This window comes from Antedon mediterranea, chromosome 5 (genome assembly GCF_964355755.1).
Source record: "Antedon mediterranea chromosome 5, ecAntMedi1.1, whole genome shotgun sequence".
Classification (NCBI taxonomy): domain Eukaryota; kingdom Metazoa; phylum Echinodermata; class Crinoidea; order Comatulida; family Antedonidae; genus Antedon; species Antedon mediterranea.
In genome coordinates this window covers 23,978,406-24,001,660 of record NC_092674.1, presented here as the reverse complement: position 1 = coordinate 24,001,660, position 23,255 = coordinate 23,978,406, and the positions used below count along the sequence as shown (strand labels likewise).

At 33.6% G+C, this 23,255-nt stretch overlaps 2 protein-coding genes across 2 annotated transcripts in view; one reads left to right on the top strand and one right to left on the bottom strand.

The window, feature by feature from the left end:
* The window catches only part of LOC140049974 (nuclear pore complex protein Nup98-Nup96-like), a 48,421-nt gene that overhangs the window by 13,336 nt on the left and 11,830 nt on the right, over positions 1 to 23,255 (bottom strand). Inside the window, exons 12-24 of the mRNA XM_072094935.1 lie at positions 14,300 to 14,646; positions 12,434 to 12,573; positions 11,595 to 11,708; positions 10,923 to 11,039; positions 10,213 to 10,411; positions 4,730 to 4,909; positions 4,284 to 4,376; positions 4,007 to 4,117; positions 3,172 to 3,450; positions 2,136 to 2,272; positions 1,042 to 1,288; positions 514 to 629; positions 204 to 383 (exon numbers count right to left, since the gene is read on the bottom strand). Of these exons, the coding sequence (XP_071951036.1) occupies positions 204 to 383; positions 514 to 629; positions 1,042 to 1,288; positions 2,136 to 2,272; positions 3,172 to 3,450; positions 4,007 to 4,117; positions 4,284 to 4,376; positions 4,730 to 4,909; positions 10,213 to 10,411; positions 10,923 to 11,039; positions 11,595 to 11,708; positions 12,434 to 12,573; positions 14,300 to 14,646 (2,260 nt within the window). The remainder of the gene's footprint in view (positions 1 to 203; positions 384 to 513; positions 630 to 1,041; positions 1,289 to 2,135; positions 2,273 to 3,171; positions 3,451 to 4,006; positions 4,118 to 4,283; positions 4,377 to 4,729; positions 4,910 to 10,212; positions 10,412 to 10,922; positions 11,040 to 11,594; positions 11,709 to 12,433; positions 12,574 to 14,299; positions 14,647 to 23,255) is intronic.
* On the top strand, positions 15,902 to 21,330 carry LOC140049975 (uncharacterized). The gene is made up of 2 exons (XM_072094936.1): positions 15,902 to 16,331; positions 16,774 to 21,330. The coding sequence occupies exon 2, from the start codon at positions 16,821 to 16,823 to the stop codon at positions 18,528 to 18,530; it is 1,710 nt and encodes a 569-aa protein (XP_071951037.1). The 5' UTR covers positions 15,902 to 16,331; positions 16,774 to 16,820; the 3' UTR covers positions 18,531 to 21,330.

Below are 23,255 nucleotides of genomic sequence, written 5' to 3'. Positions count from 1 at the left end.
AGTGATATGACATCATCATGTCCATATATGGGCACATCACCTAGGTTTGATTACAAAGTGATATCACAACTGGACAGAGAAGAAAGGTAAAAGCAGAAACATAAAAACCAAGTAGGGATCTGTGTGTTTGTACCTCTCTTAATAGCATCAACAGTCACGATCGTACAAAAAATGAATGAAAAACCAGACTTATACTACACTACCTTCACTTGTTTCCAATATAGAAGTTGTTCTGTAATCAACTGCCTGGTCCTTTCACATCCCTCTGCTTGTGATGTTAACATTGCTAGCCTAGGCTCACCAGAATCCTGAGCCAGCTTGCTAGCCTCTGCAACCAGACCACCACTTAATAAGGATAGGACACCTCGCACATTGCCATTTTCCTAGAATTATATTCAAACAGATTTTCAGCTGACAGAATTGGATGCGTTTCTTTTGGTAAGCATGCTATATATTGCAAATTGATTTTTAAACACTTTATGTTATTAGTTATTATTACTGGCTACTGCTTACTTGATATTTAAAATCTTGGACTTCTTTCATAACTTGATCACTAATTGATGACGTCAACCACTGTGTCAAAGCCTGCCTTCTTGCCTTCTGCCTTGCATAATCATTAGATGTGAAGCCTGCAAAACGAGTAAAGTAACAGAGATCAACAATACAGTATGAACCCTGACCCACCCCAACATGTAGATCCTGTAGTAGTAATGTTTTGTTTACATATACAGCTAGAAACATATAAACATAAAAACTTTTACAAAATCCACCGAAAACAAAATACAGTGCACTATTTATGTATTGAATAGCTAAAAATCAAATCACAGGAATGTAAAATCAGGGTATGTGAAGAATATGCCCTACTGTAAAAAATTGTCTTTGTAAAATGTGTGTTACCAATTATTTCCAAGTTTAAAATAAAGAATAATGTACAGCACAGAAAATTTCATTTGCAATTAAAAAAAACACAAAACATATCATTGTGTATTGACAATAAAATAAATTAATAACTCGTTAAATATTCATTAACATGCACCATACCTTCTTCATTATCCTCATCATTTTGTAAGTGGCCCCAGAGGGCGACGCACAGGTCCCACACTCTTTTGGTATGTTTCAGTTCTGCCGTATCTTTAGACAGATTGTTGCGTACATCCTCTCCGGAAACTGTTGAATACTCATGAAGTGTTGTGACACCAGGTCGAGGGGCAAATACTGGACACGTTGAATTGTTTGTGGAGCAGACACTGTTGTTGAGTTGTACAGACAGAGACCTTTCATGTAGTTCCTAACAAACAAAAACATATAAATGTGTATTAAAATAAATAACTCGTAAAATATTCATTAACATGTACCATACCTTCTTCATTGTCTTTATCAATTGGTAAGTGGCCCCAGAGGGCGACGCACAGGTAATCATTTGGTAAGTGGCCGGGTTTGCATAGTGTGAATACAATTTTGTGGAAAATGTCCTAACATTTCACAGGGGGAACACACTGATGAGAGGTCTATTTTTTTTTCTGAGATGTTCTAAATTCTTACTGCGCGCACATGTATTTTCTTGACATTAAACGGACCAATCATAGTAATCAAATACTCGCAAATACGCTTCTTTCCTTCCAAGATTTCTCAAGGTTCGCGTATGCGTGTATGAAAACGTGTAATAAATCGTTAGATCAAACCTGGTTACACGTTGTAACAATTTATGCAGATGTGAAAAGGGTATTATATTTTCGTTTATGTATGTGCAAGTTTTATGTAAAAATAGCTATATAGAATTCTTTTCTGAAAAGCAGTTAAATGCATACATTTTGTTTGTAGTGTGAACAAAACATATCAACAAACATGTAAAATAAATTATTGTACGACAGCTATTCCCTGGAACAATATGGCAACTCAAAACTCTTGGATCTCAAGTTATGAGTGCCAACATTATTTTTTCCAATATTGCTACTGCTTATTTAAGCATGGTTCCCACTAGGGTGCAAGCGCGATGCAAGTAATTTGACCTATCAATGCAAAGGATGATGGTTGGTCAAATTACTTGCGTTGTGTTGAAGTCCTTGCGTTGCGTCCTAGTGTAAACCAAGCTTTATTATTTTTTATAAGTTAATTCAAACTATTTAAATACATACCATAACGTTATTATCATTTGGTTTTAAATGTTCTCCAACATGAAGCTGTTCGATTGTGATTTGAAACGGTGAAGACTTTGTTCGTGGTTGCTCTGACATGGAAGGTAGAAAGCCAAACCCAACTGGTTCTACTTTAACTGAGGAGAAAATCAGTATCAAACGTACATAAATAAGTTTATATTGTGCAATGAATACATTAAACAATTTAAAATTAATATTTACTTTCAGAAGCTCACCAGCCAGATGTTACAATATGAAAAAAACATCAACTTAAATGATGCTTTGTAATTTAATGTATTCTGAAAGTGACACACACTAAAATGTGATGTGTCTATATATTGACATGATGATGTCATATCACTACTTGATGTAAAATAAAGCTGTACTTTTATATTCACGTTTACATTCATAAACTAATATGTGTATTATTTTTGTTATTACGGTAGAAATTAGGAACATGTTTCATTCAAAACTGAGATTAAAAAGGTTGCAAAGTTAATATCGTTTCTACAATATCTAATAGCTCCCCTAGAAAAACTATAAAAAGGGTGTTTAATACACATTTTTATCACGTGCACCCATCATCCAGAACAAGTATTGTTTACTATGGCTTACTTTTTCATCTCATCGTAGCCCAGGTCGTTAATTTCTAATGTGTCTAGCCAATTTCTACGACTACTTATTATTTCATATAACCAACAACATGTAAAATTGTATTTTTATTTATTTTTTTTAAAACTTGTTATTCAATATTTGATCAACGATTAGTCTTACACAAACCGTGAGTGGCTAAGCGGTTAAGACAGTGGAACCGTAATTACATAGCCATAGCATCGGCAACAGTTCCAGGCTCACTTGCTCCATGGTTCTGGTAGTAGAATAAGTCTTCTCAGATAATGACTATAAACCGTAGGTCCCGTGTACACATCTAGCTCATGTGCACTCTAAAGAACCTACTCGTCTCTTTCGAGAGACCAGTCTTTGACTGATGAGGTCACCCGGTATAAATAAATAACAAACAACCAGTTAGTCTTACCTTCATCTTTCTGACCTAACGGCATCCCTGCATGAACCAGCTTCCAATTCGGACCAAAACTTGCCCTGAATGACCGGCCCATCATGAGCGATGCATCTGAACAGTAATGTGACTTGCCATTGACAACAGACTCTTTCAGTGGGACAAGCATTGGTTGCCGTCTTGCCCCCACAACCCTAGGCCCTTTGTCATCTGGTTGATAGCTGTTAGGAAGGCGCAGGGATTGTGAGAGGGGAGGCAACAATGGTTGAACTGGGTATTTTGAAGTAGCAAAAAGCCCTGTTAAGAAGGGTAAATAAGTAAAAATATAACTTTACATATATATTTTTATTTCAATTTAACAATAACATTCATTTTCACAAATAATAGAGCAAACTAATAATGAACATATTAAAAATAAATGCAAGAAAAGAAATATAAGTGGAAAGGGATGCCACAGCAAGCAAGCTAAAACTCTCAATCCCAGACTCTCTGAAAACCGGACACTCTCCCAAAACCAGACTTTTCTCCAGGCCAGACATATTTGGCCAGTCCAGGAGTGTCCAGCATTGGAGAGTTGCCTGGAGTATTATTAGAAGGTTATATAGAGAGAGTTTTATAGAATGTAGTTTAAATAGAAAAGTATATCTTTCAACTAAAGAAAATATTCTCCCCTAAACAGTAACGTATAGAATTATTATTCCTTTGGGACACTCTTATTAAGATGAATAAGGAGAAACATATTTTTTTACAGTCATTCCTATTTAGGGTAAACTCCTATTATGGGGACACTTTGTTGGGGCATGTACATTTGTACAAATAAACTTTCTTGCGCAAGATTAATAATTTAACATACCTGGAATAAAAGACTCTCGTTTATAGCTTTCCTCTTTTACGCTATCGTGAATGAATTTAGCGGGACTTGACGAAGGCATGGGTCGAACTTTTCTTGAACGAAATTCAAAGCCTAAAATATTACACACAAAAAAATATCAAATAAACATATAATTGAATTTTAAATATTTTAAAACTATAGTTTTAGCAAGTCTAAAGAAACTGCCTTAAACAAAAAGAGACCATATTGTACTTGTTATTTGTACATATATATTATTTCTTAATCAACATTTACTTACCTGTATTATCAACATCAATGGACTGTTCCATTTTAGGCAGGGGTGAGTGCAAAAAGAGGCTATTTGTTGTGGATGAAATAGGTTTTGGAATATCTAGACAAAGAAATGAAAGAAAGTGAGCAATATATAAAAAAAACATTTTTGTTTTTTCATACGCATCCAACAGCAAGAAACTCGCCAATTACAAGATGGACAAACAATTCTATAATTTAGCATGCTTATAAACTAAGTCTCATGAGGCTTGGGGGGGGGGGTTGAAAGAGTCTGACACTAGGTCAGATTAAACTCTGGACCTTGGGATTGGAAGGCAAGCATGTTAACCACCAAGCTACAGCTAAGCTACATAAATGTAACAAAACAAATGTTCTGCAAAGTATAGGAAGAACAAAATGATATGATAATAATAATATAAAATAAATGATTATTTGAGGACTGTCTTCACCCACCATATCCATTGACACCATTCTGCATGCCAGGTCCTGAACTGTCTTCCTCATCCATAGCAAAAAAGGAAGCCTTCATCACTTGCATTCTATGAGTACTAATGCCCAAGGTCTTTGCTAGGTCAGAGGTCGTCACAGGTTCAAAATTCTCTTCCATTTTTTCTTCAGCTTCAGTGCGAGGTACTGTAAGAATTTGAGAAAAATATTTTAAACAAATTTTAAAATGTGATTTTTTATGTTCAAAAATTTAGAATCTATCCAAAACAAAATGTACAATGCTGTATATGTTTTTATCTTATCGTTCTATCCTCTTTATCTTGCAGTGGGTTACCTTTTTTCTCAGGATGTAAGTTATAGTTGCAAGTTTTACATTGTTTTTCTTGCAATTATTGTTTCTTTCTTTATAATCTTTATAATCTGTATGTGTTGCTATTTCCTCCTATAGATACTGTAATCAAGTACCTGCATCACTTTATGTAATCTGTATGTGTTGCTATTTCCTCCTATAGATACTGTAATCAAGTACCTGCATCACTTTATATAATCTGTATGTGTTGCTATTTCCTCCTATAGATACTGTAATCAAGTACCTGCATCACTTTATATAATCTGTATGTGTTGCTATTTCCTCCTATAGATACTGTAATCAAGTACCTGCATCACTTTATATAATCTGTATGTGTTGCTATTTCCTCCTATAGATACTGTAATCAAGTACCTGCATCACTTTATATAATCTGTATGTGTTGCTATTTCCTCCTATAGATACTGTAATCAAGTACCTGCATCACTTTCTATAATCTGTATGTGTTGCTATTTCCTCCTATAGATACTGTAATCAAGTACCTGCATCACTTTATATAATCTGTATGTGTTGCTATTTCCTCCTATAGATACTGTAATCAAGTACCTGCATCTCTTTATATAATCTGTATGTGTTGCTATTTCCTCCTATAGATACTGTAATCAAGTACATGCATCACTTTATATAATCTGTATGTGTTGCTATTTCCTCCTATAGATACTGTAATCAAGTACATGCATCACTTTATATAATCTGTATGTGTTGCTATTTCCTCATATAGATACTGTAATCAAGTACCTGCATCACTTTATATAATCTGTATGTGTTGCTATTTCCTCCTATAGATACTGTAATCAAGTACCTGCATCACTTTATATAATCTGTATGTGTTGCTATTTCCTCCTATAGATACTGTAATCAAGTACATGCATCACTTTATATTATCTGTATGTGTTGCTATTTCCTCCTATAGATACTGTAATCAAGTACCTGCATCACTTTATATAATCTGTATGTGTTGCTATTTCCTCCTATAGATACTGTAATCAAGTACCTGCATCACTTTATATAATCTGTATGTGTTGCTATTTCCTCCTATAGATACTGTAATCAAGTACCTGCATCACTTTATATAATCTGTATGTGTTGCTATTTCCTCCTATAGATACTGTAATCACTACCTGCATCTCTTTATATAACATGTATTTTTTGCCATTTCCTCCTATAGATACTGTAATCAAGTACCTGCATCACTTTATATAATCTGTATGTGTTGCTATTTCCTCCTATAGATACTGTAATCAAGTACCTGCATCACTTTATATAATCTGTATGTGTTGCTATTTCCTCCTATAGATACTGTAATCAAGTACCTGCATCTCTTTATATAATCTGTATGTGTTGCTATTTCCTCCTATAGATACTGTAATCAAGTACCTGCATCACTTTATGTAATCTGTATGTGTTGCTATTTCCTCCTATAGATACTGTAATCAAGTACCTGCATCACTTTATATAATCTGTATGTGTTGCTATTTCCTCCTATAGATACTGTAATCAAGTACCTGCATCACTTTATATAATCTGTATGTGTTGCTATTTCCTCCTATAGATACTGTAATCAAGTATCTGCATCACTTTATATAATCTGTATGTGTTGCTATTTCCTCCTATAGATACTGTAATCAAGTACCTGCATCACTTTATATAATCTGTATGTGTTGCTATTTCCTCCTATAGATACTGTAATCAAGTACCTGCATCACTTTATATAATCTGTATGTGTTGCTATTTCCTCCTATAGATACTGTAATCAAGTACCTGCATCACTTTATATAATCTGTATGTGTTGCTATTTCCTCCTATAGATACTGTAATCAAGTACCTGCATCACTTTATATAATCTGTATGTGTTGCTATTTCCTCCTATAGATACTGTAATCAAGTACCTGCATCACTTTATATAATCTGTATGTGTTGCTATTTCCTCCTATAGATACTGTAATCAAGTACTTGCATCACTTTATATAATCTGTATTTTTTGCTATTTCCTCCTATAGATACTGTAATCAAGTACCTGCATCACTTTATATAATCTGTATGTGTTGCTATTTCCTCATATAGATACTGTAATCAAGTACCTGCATCACTTTATATAATCTGTATGTGTTGCTATTTCCTCCTATAGATACTGTAATCAAGTATCTGCATCACTTTATATAATCTGTATGTGTTGCTATTTCCTCCTATAGATACTGTAATCAAGTACCTGCATCACTTTATATAATCTGTATGTGTTGCTATTTCCTCCTATAGATACTGTAATCAAGTACCTGCATCACTTTATATAATCTGTATGTGTTGCTATTTCCTCCTATAGATACTGTAATCAAGTATCTGCATCACTTTATATAATCTGTATGTGTTGCTATTTCCTCCTATAGATACTGTAATCAAGTACCTGCATCACTTTATATAATCTGTATGTGTTGCTATTTCCTCCTATAGATACTGTAATCAAGTACCTGCATCTCTTTATATAATCTGTATGTGTTGCTATTTCCTCCTATAGATACTGTAATCAAGTACCTGCATCACTTTATATAATCTGTATGTGTTGCTATTTCCTCCTATAGATACTGTAATCAAGTACCTGCATCACTTTATATAATCTGTATGTGTTGCTATTTCCTCCTATAGATACTGTAATCAAGTACCTGCATCACTTTATATAATCTGTATGTGTTGCTATTTCCCCTATAGATACTGTAATCAAGTACCTGCATCACTTTATATAATCTGTATTTTTTGCTATTTCCTCCTATAGATACTGTAATCAAGTACATGCATCACTTTATATAATCTGTATGTGTTGCTATTTCCTCATATAGATACTGTAATCAAGTACCTGCATCACTTTATATAATCTGTATTTTTTGCTATTTCCTCCTATAGATACTGTAATCAAATACCTGCATCACTTTATATAATCTGTATTTTTTGCTATTTCCTCCTATAGATACTGTAATCAAGTACCTGCATCACTTTATATAATCTGTATGTGTTGCTATTTCCTCCTATAGATACTGTAATCAAGTACCTGCATCACTTTATATAATCTGTATGTGTTGCTATTTCCTCCTATAGATACTGTAATCAAGTACATGCATCACTTTATATAATCTGTATGTGTTGCTATTTCCTCCTATAGATACTGTAATCAAGTACTTGCATCACTTTATATAATCTGTATTTTTTGCTATTTCCTCCTATAGATACTGTAATCAAGTACCTGCATCACTTTATATAATCTGTATGTGTTGCTATTTCCTCCTATAGATACTGTAATCAAGTACTTGCATCACTTTATATAATCTGTATTTTTTGCTATTTCCTCCTATAGATACTGTAATCAAGTACCTGCATCACTTTATATAATCTGTATGTGTTGCTATTTCCACCTATAGATACTGTAATCAAGTACCTGCATCACTTTATATAATCTGTATGTGTTGCTATTTCCTCCTATAGATACTGTAATCAAGTACCTGCATCTCTTTATATAATCTGTATGTGTTGCTATTTCCTCCTATAGATACTGTAATCAAGTACCTGCATCACTTTATATAATCTGTATGTGTTGCTATTTCCTCCTATAGATACTGTAATCAAGTACCTGCATCACTTTATATAATCTGTATGTGTTGCTATTTCCTCATATAGATACTGTAATCAAGTACCTGCATCACTTTATATAATCTGTATTTTTTGCTATTTCCTCCTATAGATACTGTAATCAAGTATCTGCATCACTTTATATAATCTGTATGTGTTGCTATTTCCTCCTATAGATACTGTAATCAAATACCTGCATCACTTTATATAATCTGTATTTTTTGCTATTTCCTCCTATAGATACTGTAATCAAGTACCTGCATCTCTTTATATAATCTGTATTTTTTGCTATTTCCTCCTATAGATACTGTAATCAAGTACCTGCATCACTTTATATAATCTGTATGTGTTGCTATTTCCTCCTATAGATACTGTAATCAAATACCTGCATCACTTTATATAATCTGTATTTTTTGCTATTTCCTCCTATAGATACTGTAATCAAGTACCTGCATCTCTTTATATAATCTGTATGTGTTGCTATTTCCTCCTATAGATACTGTAATCAAGTACCTGCATCATTTTATATAATCTGTATTTTTTGCTATTTCCTCCTATAGATACTGTAATCAAGTACCTGCATCACTTTATATAATCTGTATGTGTTGCTATTTCCTCCTATAGATACTGTAATCAAGTACCTGCATCTCTTTATATAATCTGTATTTTTTGCTATTTCCTCCTATAGATACTGTAATCAAGTACCTGCATCACTTTATATAATCTGTATGTGTTGCTATTTCCTCCTATAGATACTGTAATCAAATACCTGCATCACTTTATATAATCTGTATGTGTTGCTATTTCCTCATATAGATACTGTAATCAAGTACCTGCATCACTTTATATAATCTGTATGTGTTGCTATTTCCTCATATAGATACTGTAATCAAGTACCTGCATCACTTTATATAATCTGTATGTGTTGCTATTTCCTCCTATAGATACTGTAATCAAATACCTGCATCACTTTATATAATCTGTATGTGTTGCTATTTCCTCATATAGATACTGTAATCAAGTACCTGCATCACTTTATATAATCTGTATGTGTTGCTATTTCCTCCTATAGATACTGTAATCAAGTACCTGCATCACTTTATATAATCTGTATGTGTTGCTATTTCCTCATATAGATACTGTAATCAAGTACCTGCATCACTTTATATAATCTGTATGTGTTGCTATTTCCTCCTATAGATACTGTAATCAAGTACCTGCATCACTTTATATAATCTGTATTTTTTGCTATTTCCTCCTATAGATACTGTAATTAAATACCTGTATCACTCTCTGTAAGTTTAGCTATGATTTGATTATTAATCTTTGTATTAATCTCTGATTGTATTGTAATTTGTTGTTAATTGTTTTTATAATGTATTATTGAAATATAAGATTGAAAATAAAATAACATAATTTTTAATTGGTATGAATTGCATTGAAAAATGAATGAAACACTGGTTAGATAGATGAAATATTAGTTTACATAGAATTTTATAGAACTTACCACTAAAAAGTTGGCGGTCATTTGTAAGGTCATCACCACCTAGACCCCTAAAATATCCATTGCTCCCCTGGAATGGCACCTCCATGTCCTGATCAATAGGCATCTCTTCCTCCTCAACAGCCTGTTGTCCATTAAGAGCTGGCTGTTGACTGGTCTGTTGTTTAGGCTGCTGTTTGAGTGGTACATTCCTCTTAGCAAACTTTAGAAAACAAATAATACAGTTTAAAGATATATTGTCCCATGAAAACAAATTGTTGAAAATGACATTTTGACGTCACATAAGAGTTATTTATTTTAACCATGAAGGGGATTTGAGAGATCTCTTTTTATTTTTATCCTCAATGCTTTAACAAAAAATTACATCAAACACAAAATTATTTAACTAAAAAAAAACAGTCAAGTAATCAACAGTCAAATTGACTAGAAGAAGAAGGTTTTTGGTTGAATTTAATTGTTTATTTTGTATTTTTATACGTGAAAATATAATTTCTTTTATTTTTTATTCTATGGAAGTGATTAACATTATTAAAACTGCTAAATGGTCTTTTTTACTAATCTTAATTTTTCATGTTTTTTTGGGAAAATACAAGTGGACCCCCTGTTAAAGGGTTACTTCCGAGACCCAACATTACATAATATGAAGTTCAGTTAAAGTCAAAGCTTTTGAGGACCTTCAAATATATATTGTATTAATTGAATGCTAGATTTACCTGTTTTGTTGCTGGCTTTTTTGGAATTGTTTTTAATTTCTTTTGATCCTTCACAGTAGCTGTACTGTCCTCTTCTTCATCACTGTCTGATAATCCATACTTCGAAAAATGTTGTACCTATCACAAAAAAATTATTCATTTTATTATTTATAAAAATAGTTATTAAAAATTTTTTTGTTGAATACGCCATGTTATAAAATAATAATAATTATTTGACCAAAAATTTAATCATAATAAAATTCTTTACCTAAAAAAACCCTCTAATTTAAAGGGAAGAAAGTCAACCAGAAGCACTTTGTCTGACAATGGGGTTTTAGTTAGATTTAACCATTTATTTGGTATTTTTCATCAGTGAAATAGTTGATTTTGTTTTCTGCAGAATTGAGGGTTAAGACAAGCGGTAACAGTAATAAAAATAAAGAATGTATTTGATTTCAAATGACCATTTACACACAACGCGGAGCAGACGAAAATTTCCGTTTAGAATAGATACATATTTTCCATGTGGGACAAGCTACGCGCTATTTTGCTTACCATTACCGCTCTTCTGTTTAAATTGGCCTTTAAGGAGAAATTACTGCAGTGTGAGAGAAAATATTGAAACAAAAGAAATTTTCCCTATGGATAGAATGGGCAGTATTATTGTTATCTAATTAATAAATAATAAATTACCTGAAATACCCAGGAACCAGTCTCAGGTCTGTACTCTATAAACTTGGCTCCTAGTTTGATTGTCGCCTTTTCTAACTTCTCCTCAAAGCCAATAGCTACGAGCCTCTCAGGATCCTGAAAAACATTAATTTTATTTATTAATCCTTTTTTTTTATTAACCAAGAGAGGGCATTATTTGATTATTATTAGTTCAACTTTCAAAATGAAAAAATCATGTTCCGATACTTTCAAAAAGTGTACTGTGATTGGTCAGTTAAATACCAGGACACAAGCACAAACTTGGAACAATTAAGCAAGAACAGACATCTTATTTTTGCAGATGTGGTATAAGTCTCATTTGGAGGGAGGAAAATAGAAACGTTTAAATATCTGTGGCCGTATTCTCCAATCACACTTAAGTGAGATATTTCCCTTAAATAAGTATTTAAGTATTTCCCTTAAATTTATTATATCTTAGATAGGAGATCTATATAATTTTAAGGGTAAGTGTATCCCTTAGCCTAAGTGTGAATGGTGAATACGGCTACAGGACAAAGCACACATGCGTAGTACAAACTTGGGTTACTTTTTTCAGATGTGAAAAGGGTATAATTCTCATTTGAGACTTTGGGAATAGAGTAGAAACAGTCATAAGTTACACAATCCTGGCATTGTCAGGATTGAACCCTGTGAAGAATATTAACCACCAATCTACAGCTTTACTGTTTTGAAATAATAACCAATATCTAGGCTTATATATTTTGTTGTGGCCTGTACGTTCAATGATAATTAAATGGTTTTGCCCCTAAGCATTCCCAATATTCTTATATCAAAAACTAACATATACAAATTTCTATTACATTAATTGGTTGTCTTGTTGTCTTGTCAGTAGGCCAGGTGCGATCCAGCGTAACTTCTGCCTTTTTATTTAATTCCTCTCCTACAGATGGTTTCTTGGTGTCATCAGGGTAGATAACTATCTCCTTACGGCGAAAATGAACTAATGAGTAAAAAAAATGGTGTTACATAGACAGATGCTGTCTCTTCATTCCCCTACCTAGCCCTTAAATTGTTCACAAAATAAATAGCAACAGTATCAATCGTTGAAATGGAAGAAAATAAGATAATTCTTTATTGTCATAAACAAAATATATTTGATTTCCTGTACAAATATTGTACAGTCAACTCTCCCAATACCGGACTCTCCCAAAACCGGAATTCACGAAAAACCGGACTTTTTTGGAGGGCCCAATTTGTCGCTATTCTAAATGTACTGTAATTTATCATGAAAACCGGAATACCCAATTCCGGATTCCGGACAAATTATGAAGTACAAAACACGAAAATTAGCGTCTGAAAACCGGACTGACAGTTAAAAAACTCCAAATATTTACGAAAACAACGTAACATCGTCGTCGCTGACTCGGATTCAATACATTCACAATGTACAAAAGCTTTTAACCATACCCTCACCATGCATGAAGTGCGCGACGTTTCGTGGTACGATCAAATAATGTTGCCATGGAGCACTACACTGTGATTGACAGGTCAGTTTATTGTTAACCCACGAGGCGGCAATTGCTTTGTTGCGTATCGAACTGCGGTGGGTTTTTTCACATCGAAGCGCTATGTCTTAATGTCTATTGTTTTTAGCAGGGAGTTGTTAACAACTCCCTGTTTTTTAGCATATGAATTGTTTTTTAATAAAGTTCAATTTACATTCCACTTTGTGTCTTTGTTTTGTTTAAATTATTGTTAAATTCACAATTGCAATAGGACTTTAAAAAGGAATGTTTCACTAAAAACGTGCATCATTATAAATTTGGAAATCATTATGGCAAAACGTAAACGGAATGAACTTGACTTAACTAGTGTTAATAAACTTTGAAATGTTACCAATTAATTATTGTGTCATTATTGCTTGGCTCGTTTACCTAATCAATTTTCATCATTGCTATCAAATTACGTCAAAATAAAGGAGCTTAAAAAACATGTGGTCTAGGTGTGGGCGTTTTTATTTGATTATGACACCTCTGCACATGCGCATCAATCAAAGCCCTTCACCCATGCTGCTGCTGCTAGCTAGCTCACGAAAAACAATAAACAGACCGAAATTATGTTCACCGTACGTACGTACGTAGGCCTTTTTGCCGTTAAAAACACATTGAGAAACAATAATTTACTATTGTAATGTTTTATTGGTACAGTAAATAATGTAACTTTTAAAAAAGGTATTTTGAATTACTGTAGCTTAATATTAATAAAGTAGGCCTAGCCTAGGCCTATCAGTATTTATTTAATTAAAACTAGATTGACACAATCATAGCCTAGCCTAGGCATTCCCTACGCTAGGAGACCGTACCGGGCAGCATTCGGACCGGTGATTCAAAGCATTTTCAGTGACAACGTGATGACTTAAAAAATATGTTTTCAGGAAACCGGACTTTCGAAAAACCGGAAAATATATGCCCGCCCAAGGGTGTCCGGTATTGGGAGAGTTGACTGTACAGGGATGGTAACATTTTTTAAGATAAAGTTAATATATAATAATATTAAAAATAAAAAAAACATCTAAACCACAGAAATTCACTTGGTAAAAATAGCGCATTGCATGTGATACAAAATCGACAAATTGCAAGGACACACTGGTGTGTTATAATGTATAATCACTGTATTTTACTAATACTATTCTATCCCCAAGCTAATGTTATTGTTATGGTACTCACCAATCTCATCCAAATTCAAGCCTTGAGCATTGGTAGTACCAGGGAAGAACACACTACCATAGCCCTCTCTACCGATGGTCAAGTCCTCCACCAAGCATTCACCGGTCTCTTCAAAGATGTCTGCAAGCTGATCCAGAGGAGGAATACAGTAATAGCCTGGGCGTCGTAAAATGATGCCAACTGGGTGTGGCGGTGGGGTATTTTCATCTTCTTCTTGCGCAGCAAGGAATGATGATTGGTCGAGGTCGGAGAGTAAACTTTGATCTGCTGTTTGGTTGTTGTTGTTTCTAGAAGTTCCAACACCAAGGTGGTGTATGGTGCAATTTGGGTCATCTTGTTCTTGGCTCCTACAAATGAATAAAAATCAAATTTAATATTATTAAATTATTATATAAAAACAACCTCTATAAAGAAATACAAAATTAAGCTAAACATAGAGGTAGACTTTAACAAAACAAGGCAAATAAACAACGTTCCATATGATGTCCTTGATTAAAATAAGACCACAACAATTTAGACATTCTGATCCCTTTGTTGGCTCAAAATATTTGGGGATTTATTTTTCCAACATACACACACGTACACACAAAAGACCTTATATGCCCAGTGATTAAAGCTCTATTTACAACATTTGTGTACAAAAGAATACAGATTTTACTGTGTAATTTCAACTATCCCCCCATTGATAAGAAGGTGCTCATTTTCAACAAGCTTGTGTAACAAACAAATAAAATCCTAAAAATTATGAAACATAGGGGAAACTATAGATCGATAATTATCGGAATGTACAGTATTTTCAATAAAAATTGCTTGCCGTCCGCACCCGTCCAACAAACTACTTTAAAAATGTTGGTCAAGTAAAAATACACCATTCTCTCATAGGGAGATAGGGAATTATTATGCCAGTATACAGTCATCTTTCTACCTCTCTTATAAAAAAGAACCTAAGTATACATTATAAATTAGCAGCCTGGTTAAACCAAGGCAATCTAACAACAGGCAGGACGATGAGCTCAGCCAGATCAAAGCGTTCACCTCTAATTTCTAAAAACGATCAGACCAAAGTCTGTTGTGCGAGTGAGTGGCCAAGCGGTTAAGACAGTGGAACCATAGTACCTTGCCATATTAAAATCGGCAATGGTTCAAGCCTCAATCGCTCCATGGTTCTGGTGGTAGAATGAGTCTTCTTGGATAAGGACTATAAACCGTAGGTCCAGTGTACACATCTGGCTCATGTGCACTTTAAAGAACCTAGTACATCTTTTGAGATGAGTAAGGGGTTACACCAGTGTACTAGTATGCACACAGCCACTGTCACACTCATCAAGAGGGCACCTTGAATGTCATCATACACTGTTTAGGGTCACCCTCTATAAATAAGGTGAAATAAAATAAATGATAGCCTATGATAAATCGAGCTCAGCGTCCTGTTGTTCGATAGACTTGGGTAACCTAGAGCCACTTTGGATTTTCCCAGGTTTATATCTATACATCAATGAAAATAATTTTTTTTTTCTTTAATTACGTAAAAACTATATTTACCGGTAAAGACAACTTAAACGTGACTGATTTATAATAACCCTGGATATTTTAGACCCTGGACAGCCTTGATAATTCTTGACGAATTGCAGTGGCACACAATTACATCATATCATATTTATAAAATATTGAGGGGGTGTTTATAATTTTGGAAGTTATATCCTCTGTATAGAAACTAATTATCTACTGTGAATCCAAATAACCAGCTAAAGACAATACACATAGTTGGATATATAATAGAAAATTTGGATATACTATAAGAGTGAGCACAATTAGAGTGAATACAATAGGCTGTTCGTGCCATGGATCACATGCTTCGTCTACCAGACAAGAAGCACCCAAGCATATCCACAGTAAGGACAGTAAAAGGGTGATATAAAGAATAGTTATTTGCAGAAAGCAGATATCGTCCATTAGATAAAGACGCGTGTCTCAACTAAAGATATTTACCACACATTTTTCCTCCCACCCTGGACAGAGAGTGGCATATTTGGTAAGTACTGTAAAATAGATATATAGGCAGACTTGTACATAAATCCCACACAAAAAAACACATATTATAGTCTTTTTTGTGGTTAATCTAAATAATTGGCAGTTTAGTAGAGTTACAATACAAATCAGAGGGTGGGTAACAAACACTAAAACATACAAAAACTATTGAAAAAAAACTATAATTGATTACTATGTATTTAGGTAGCAAGAAAACAAACTAGAAGTAATTGTAAAAACTGATACATAACCCAATTGTATTATTTTATTTATATATAATAATGATTTATAAGGTATTCTTAATTCTAGTATTCTGACTTGCCAAATAAAACATTAACAGAGTCTGACAGGGGTCAAAGGATTTTCACAGTTCAGTGAACAGGTCAAATAATAATAAATAATATCAGTCAACCAAGTACATCAGAGCTTTCATTTTCTAATTTCAGCTTGTAGACTAAAACACAATGATTTGACTGACGTTTAGAAAGGTATCATGGCCTCCAATCCCCCATTTAAAGAGATTCCGTACCAGCATCTGGATAACCTACTTTCCATTGCCGAAACCAACAACACTATCGTATTCAGGGCTACATACAAGAAATGTACAGTCGCCGTTAAAGACAGCCGGTTCTTCTGCCAAACAGAGCTATCACATCATGCCACCTTAAGCCACCCAAATATTGTAAAATTTATTGGTGCCATCACAAAAGAGCACAGGAATATGATAGTGATGGAGTATACGCCATCAGGAAGTTTATCTGATCGACTACAGAGTGGAGTCCAGATACCGGCACAACTAAATTATTCCTGGTCAAATGATGCAGTGGCTGCCATTGAGTATCTTCATGGAAACAATATAATTCATCAAGACATCAAACCAGCTAATTTTCTCGTCTTTCCGAATGGTCTTAAAGCTTGCGACTTCGGTATTGCACGCACGTTGGAAGCAACGACCAGACCTTCGCAAGCGGGTGGAACAATGAGATACATGGCGGCAGAGAGGTTGAACAATCCACCGCTTGTCAGTAAGAAATCAGACGTATACTCTTTGATGATTGTCATCTGGGAGATCATGACAGGAACACGCCATTTTGATGGTAAAACAGACTTTGAACTGGCAAGGGAAAGACTAGTTCCAAGTCCTCCGTTATCAGTACCACAAAACTGGCCAGACACATTGAAAAACCTTGGCTTCCTGTGCTGGCAGGAAGACTATCAGGACCGTCCAACTATCACCCAAGTTCGAGATATGCTATTTGAAGTTACAGAACAAGAAGAACGTTTCCGTGTCGTTGAAATTGCCAACATAAGAACAATGCAACAGGTACCTGGTTACAGAAATAAGCTTTTATCCATATTAACAAATCAAAATGGAAACTTTCTTCTTGTTGTGACTGCGATTTCGTATACAAAGTTTCACAAGCGAGTCAAACTACTACCAATAAATTGCTCAGGGGCGGGCTTTACTCCGAGAAAACATCTAAACAATCAAAGCATACGCAATGCAAACATATTCAGCCAAAATCGTACAGAAGACATTGCCGCAAAACGAAAGAAAGACGGCACAACAAAGATAATAAAGTCAAATACGAATGTTAGTTTCTACTTAACAGACAACAGCGGGACAAAGTCTCAGCAATATGTTTCATCAATCGCAATTGATTCACAAGGTAACATATATGCCATGTGTCGGCAAAAATTACCATCACTATTCTCAGCCAAGTTTCACCGAAAGCGAAGCGTATTAAACATTTCAGATGAACTGCCCGGGCAACCATTGAGAGACGATAAATATGAATGGTTCTGTGTAAAATACGATCCTGACGGTACACTCCTACAGGAGTTGTTTACTTCTCCAGGATTCATTGCAAAACAGGCGAATCCAACTCTTAAAATTCACAAAGACCACATCTATGTAAACTCATGGTCATACAGGAGTGTCATAGAGAAGTACACAATTCATGGTCAACGCGAAAGAACGCTCCTGCTGACAAACATCAGGGATTTTACAATTGCTCCTTCTGGCATGATCGTAGGACTTACAGACAGAACAGTCGTACTTTACAATGATAATGGGAAACTCCTTGAAGAATTTGATCATAACCTTGCAACTGAGCCAGTTGTACAGCAATTTGTTGCAGTTAATGGTAGGCATATTATTGTCGCGAACAGGCAATATACTAAAGTTTTCAAAATACTATAGATGTCTATTGTCAATGGACATGACTACTATAAATAATATAGTGATCCCAGGCTCAAGTATAATCCCACCCTATCAATCTCAATCAAGTTTTATATATCTGGGAATATCAGTCAGGTATAAAGGTAATTGCGCTTTGTATGACGCTATACAAATGTTTGATTATTAATACAATCAATTCTTTAATCAGAGTTAAAATGATTCTAATTTAGTTAATGCAATAACTTTTTTTTACTGTGTATACAATGTATGGTTTTAGTTTATTCAAGTAAAATTTGGAATGGCAAATTTACTGCTAGCTAGAGTGCATGATTACCCAAAAAAGCTTGCTAGAAAATTGTATAAAACAGGTTAAAGTGTAGTTACTAACTGCACTAGAGTAGTTTGATACGGTTCAACAAAAAGATTATGCACACATTTTTAAAAATTAATATTTAATTTAAATGTTAATTGTTTGTAATGCAATATGGAAGGAATAGCAAATTTTAAATATTTTAAATGTTTTAAAGTACAGTATATTACAATGCATTATTTGTTTGTGTCCATTTCTGAATTTAAATTATAATAGTTTTAATTAATATATATATGGAAATATACATTTCTAAGCTTTTAAATTTTATATATATATCCAGAATTACACTGCGTCATTTGAACACATTAAAAAAAAAAAATGTAAATATTAAGTAAATAAATCGTCACAATTATCATTTATGTCATTCCATGAAAACATATTAAGAACAGCATACATATTGTATTTGCTAATAATATATATGCTACTAAACATCGGTGTTTTTATTCTGGTTTTCTGAAAAGAAATCGGGTTAAAAAAGCATTGTGGAATAGGAACGCACTTACAGCACAACGGTATCTATAAATAGCTTAACATTAAGCAATCAAAAGATGGTAAGTGTGGGGTGCCACAATAAACCACACAAACAATGTTGAAAAGTTCAAAATACGAAAGGTTATGATTGCATGGCATTTAGATAAACACAATTGAAAGAATTCTTTTCAAGCATTATTATTATACTTATTGTCAACTACCTGAAAATAATTTGCTTAAAGAAACAAAACAGTTGAAATGGAACAAGTGTAAATCTAATGGTGGTGTTCGATCATGCACGACATTAAAATGGTAGTACAGTACAAGTTTGTTATATTTAATTATTTAAGATTCTGTATAATGTTTAATTGTACAGTCAACATTAAACAGAATATATGCTTTATGTACAAAACCATTTGGTAGTAATTGTAGCCACTGTAAATTCACCAAATGATTTGCTATACTATAGAAACAAAAAGTTATTAAAATGAAACCTGTTTACAGTATCTATGGTGCCCGGATGTGTATACTATCATGGATGAGTGCTGTAGGAAAATTTGTATAACAAACAAACCAACACACTTACCATACACTTTTATATTTAATGATGAACAGGAAGTCAAAATAACAGAATATACACTTTTGACAGTAGCTATAGATTTACATGGTTTTTAATACAAATTCTGAAGTTAAAAAACCTGTAAAAGTTGTATAATCCTTGAAAATAGTAGAGTTTCTTTATTAAATTATTGTTCAATGAAATGGTAAAATATGTCATAGAACTGTGCTTATGTCGGGTCAAATTATATTTAATAGCTTTTTAAAAGTATTAATGAATTATTATTCATAAAACAAAATATTAATTCATCAATTACAATTTGAATTTAATTAAGTAGAACTTTTGTCTAGGGGAAAACTTCGTTTTGTTTATTTTTCCCCTCTTCAAACAGTTAACTTAACATAATTATATGGGTGGATGGAGGTCACTTCACTTCAGGGTACAACAAAGTGCTAAGGGGTCTTTCACACCTGTTCTGGCACGGTTCCGGTCTGGCAAATCGAACGCCAATGTTTAGTTTTTATGACGCTTCACACGGCTATGTGCCATTCAATATGCGCGTGGCCGCGTAAAAACGAAACATTGGCGTTCGATTGGATTTGCCGGCGCTGGACAGGAACCATGCCGGAACAGGTGTGAAAGACCCTTAAGGCTGTCTCAAAGGAGGGATTTATTTTATTCAAATAATGTCAAAGGCCCTGTTTCTGCTGCCAACTAAATACCGTATATTATACGGTATTTTTTGAATACCGTATATATACGGTATATTTTTGGCAGCAGAAACTGCGCTCATAAAAAATATACCGTATTTTGTATACCGTATTTTCCCCACAAAATTTGTGGATAAAATACGGTATTTACAAATTTATACCGTATTTTTTGTACCCGTTTCTGCTGCCAATAAAAAATACCGTATTTTTTTTTTACATGACAAAAGGTCACCATTCGTGTTTTTATTTTCTGTAGCTGTTAGCTGCTTTACACACATGTATAGATATATTCGGCGAAAATGTGGAGCAAAGACGTCACAGTTTTACTAAATAAATGTGTGTGGGGAAGCTAAAATGTCTGACCAACTAAAAGGTAATAAAAGGGACAACCACATTTATAAAGACATTTCTAAACAAGAAATATTTCTTACAAAAAACGCCGCGTAAATTTTTGACTGGGCAGTTGTAAGAACAGTCTTCATTAATCTAATATAATAGGTCGGCCAATCAAAACGCAAGTGAACAATTGGGACTTTACTTGTGATTTATGTCATTGGCCTGTCAGCACAGTCGTTTCTTTCTAGAATTAAACGCACAAACTTGTATTGGGAATAATGTATGTGGTTATTACTATCGCATTTAGGTATTGATAATAATAATAATATGGCTTTTGAATATATAATTACTGTCTGTAGAATAACATTTATACATTTTCGGTTCGTGATCAAAAGTTATATGAATGGATTTGTAATAGGTATTTATAATAATAGTATATGGGTTGTATTATTGCTAAGCTATCACCAAATCGCGTTATAACATTATTTCTCAGGGTTTTTTGCACCATTGATCAATACCAAACGCGTATCGGTATTATAGTTTTTAATGAATCATTACATTAATAAAAATACCCAATTAAATCAATCGCGTCAGTCCAATTCCGACTTATGTTTCGATCACATAGTTCTGTGTCTACACTGTCCCAACTAGTTTAACAAAAAAAGTGTGATGTGCCCGAATATCGTAGTGATATGACATCGTCATGTCTATATAATATGGGCACATCATATTTAGTTTGATAGTATAGACAAAGCTTAAGGATTATATTTAAAAAATGTTTTCTTACATTTTGAACGGAAGTATTTATTTGTTTATAAGCCCAATTTTCCAGTCTTAATTTTACATTTTGAAAAAAAGTATTTATTTGTTTATAAGCCCAATTTTCCAGTCTTAATTTTACATTTTGAAAAAAAGTATTTTATTTGTTGATAAGCCCAATTGTGCAGTCTTATTTTACATTTTGAACGAAAGTATTTATTTGTTGATAAGCCCAATTTTGCATTCTTATTTTACATTTTAAATGAAAGTATTTATTTGTTGATAAGCCGAATTTTCCAGTTTAATAATAATGACCCCTTCCACAGTGCTTATACCATATATATTTTACATGATATTGACCGTGGGTTCTTTACGCCTCTGATGCATTTGTTTTTATTGTACCTTTTTAATAAATTATTATATGTTTAGGCCTAATCACACCCAATTTAATGAAACGGTCAGATTCCGATTTCAATTGAACGAAAGTAGTACTGTATTTATTATTCATTGATAAGCCAAGGGTCCCATGGCGTTAGCTGATATCTTGAGCATTTGACTCTTGTGTGAACCTGTAACACAAATCATTCTTCAAAATCTAAAGAAAGAACCTCACACGTCTTTTTTGTGAGTGATACACTATGGATATGCCCACGGAAATAATATGTGGACATTGCAAACAATCATAGGCCTACAGTAACAAACATAGAATGGCTAATAAGCATAACATTCAGACTTGCTTGTTTTCTAGTGGATTTTTATTTACTTTAGCATGTAGAATAAAACTAGTAACAGTGGCTATATTAATAATTATACTGATTATCCTTGATGTTATCGCGTCTAATAATAAAATATTTTGTTATTGATAAGCCCAATTTTTCAGCCTTGATTTTACATTTTGAACGAAAGTATTTATTTGTTGATAAGCCCAATTTTGCAGTCTTAATAATGACCCTTCCACAGTGCATTTTACATGATATAGACCGAGGGTTTTTACGCCTCTATAGCCACTGATCAATACCATAATTAATGTACTTTTTTAAATGAATATTGAAATGTTTCAACATACCCAATTCAAAAAAACGGTCCGTTTTCGAGTTCAATCTTTTGATTAGAGAGGTTGGATTTTCATTTTGAATTATAACATTGGCCTAGATTGACAGTCATAAAAAAGAAAGTCATTGATAAATACTTCCCTTTATGTTGACAGAGCCAAAATAAAGTTTTGACCATTATCGAATGATTATTTGACAGTGACTTATTATAATACAGGCCTGGTTGACAGCAAAAACGAAGTTATTATTTATTAAACAAGATTTTACAGATTTCCGTCTACATCTCAATAATACTGTATTATCAGCAAAGGCTTTCATATAGACTCTCTTCTCCCAGACGTTTTTTGGGTCCAGCAGCTACCTATAAATTATAGTCGAGTTTCCAAATTCACAAAACTGTCAGCCTTAGATACTAAAGCTACCGCTATGAAACAGCTTATTAATGAATGTGTCCTCCTGGGACATAGCTGGCTAGAGCCGCGGCGCGAA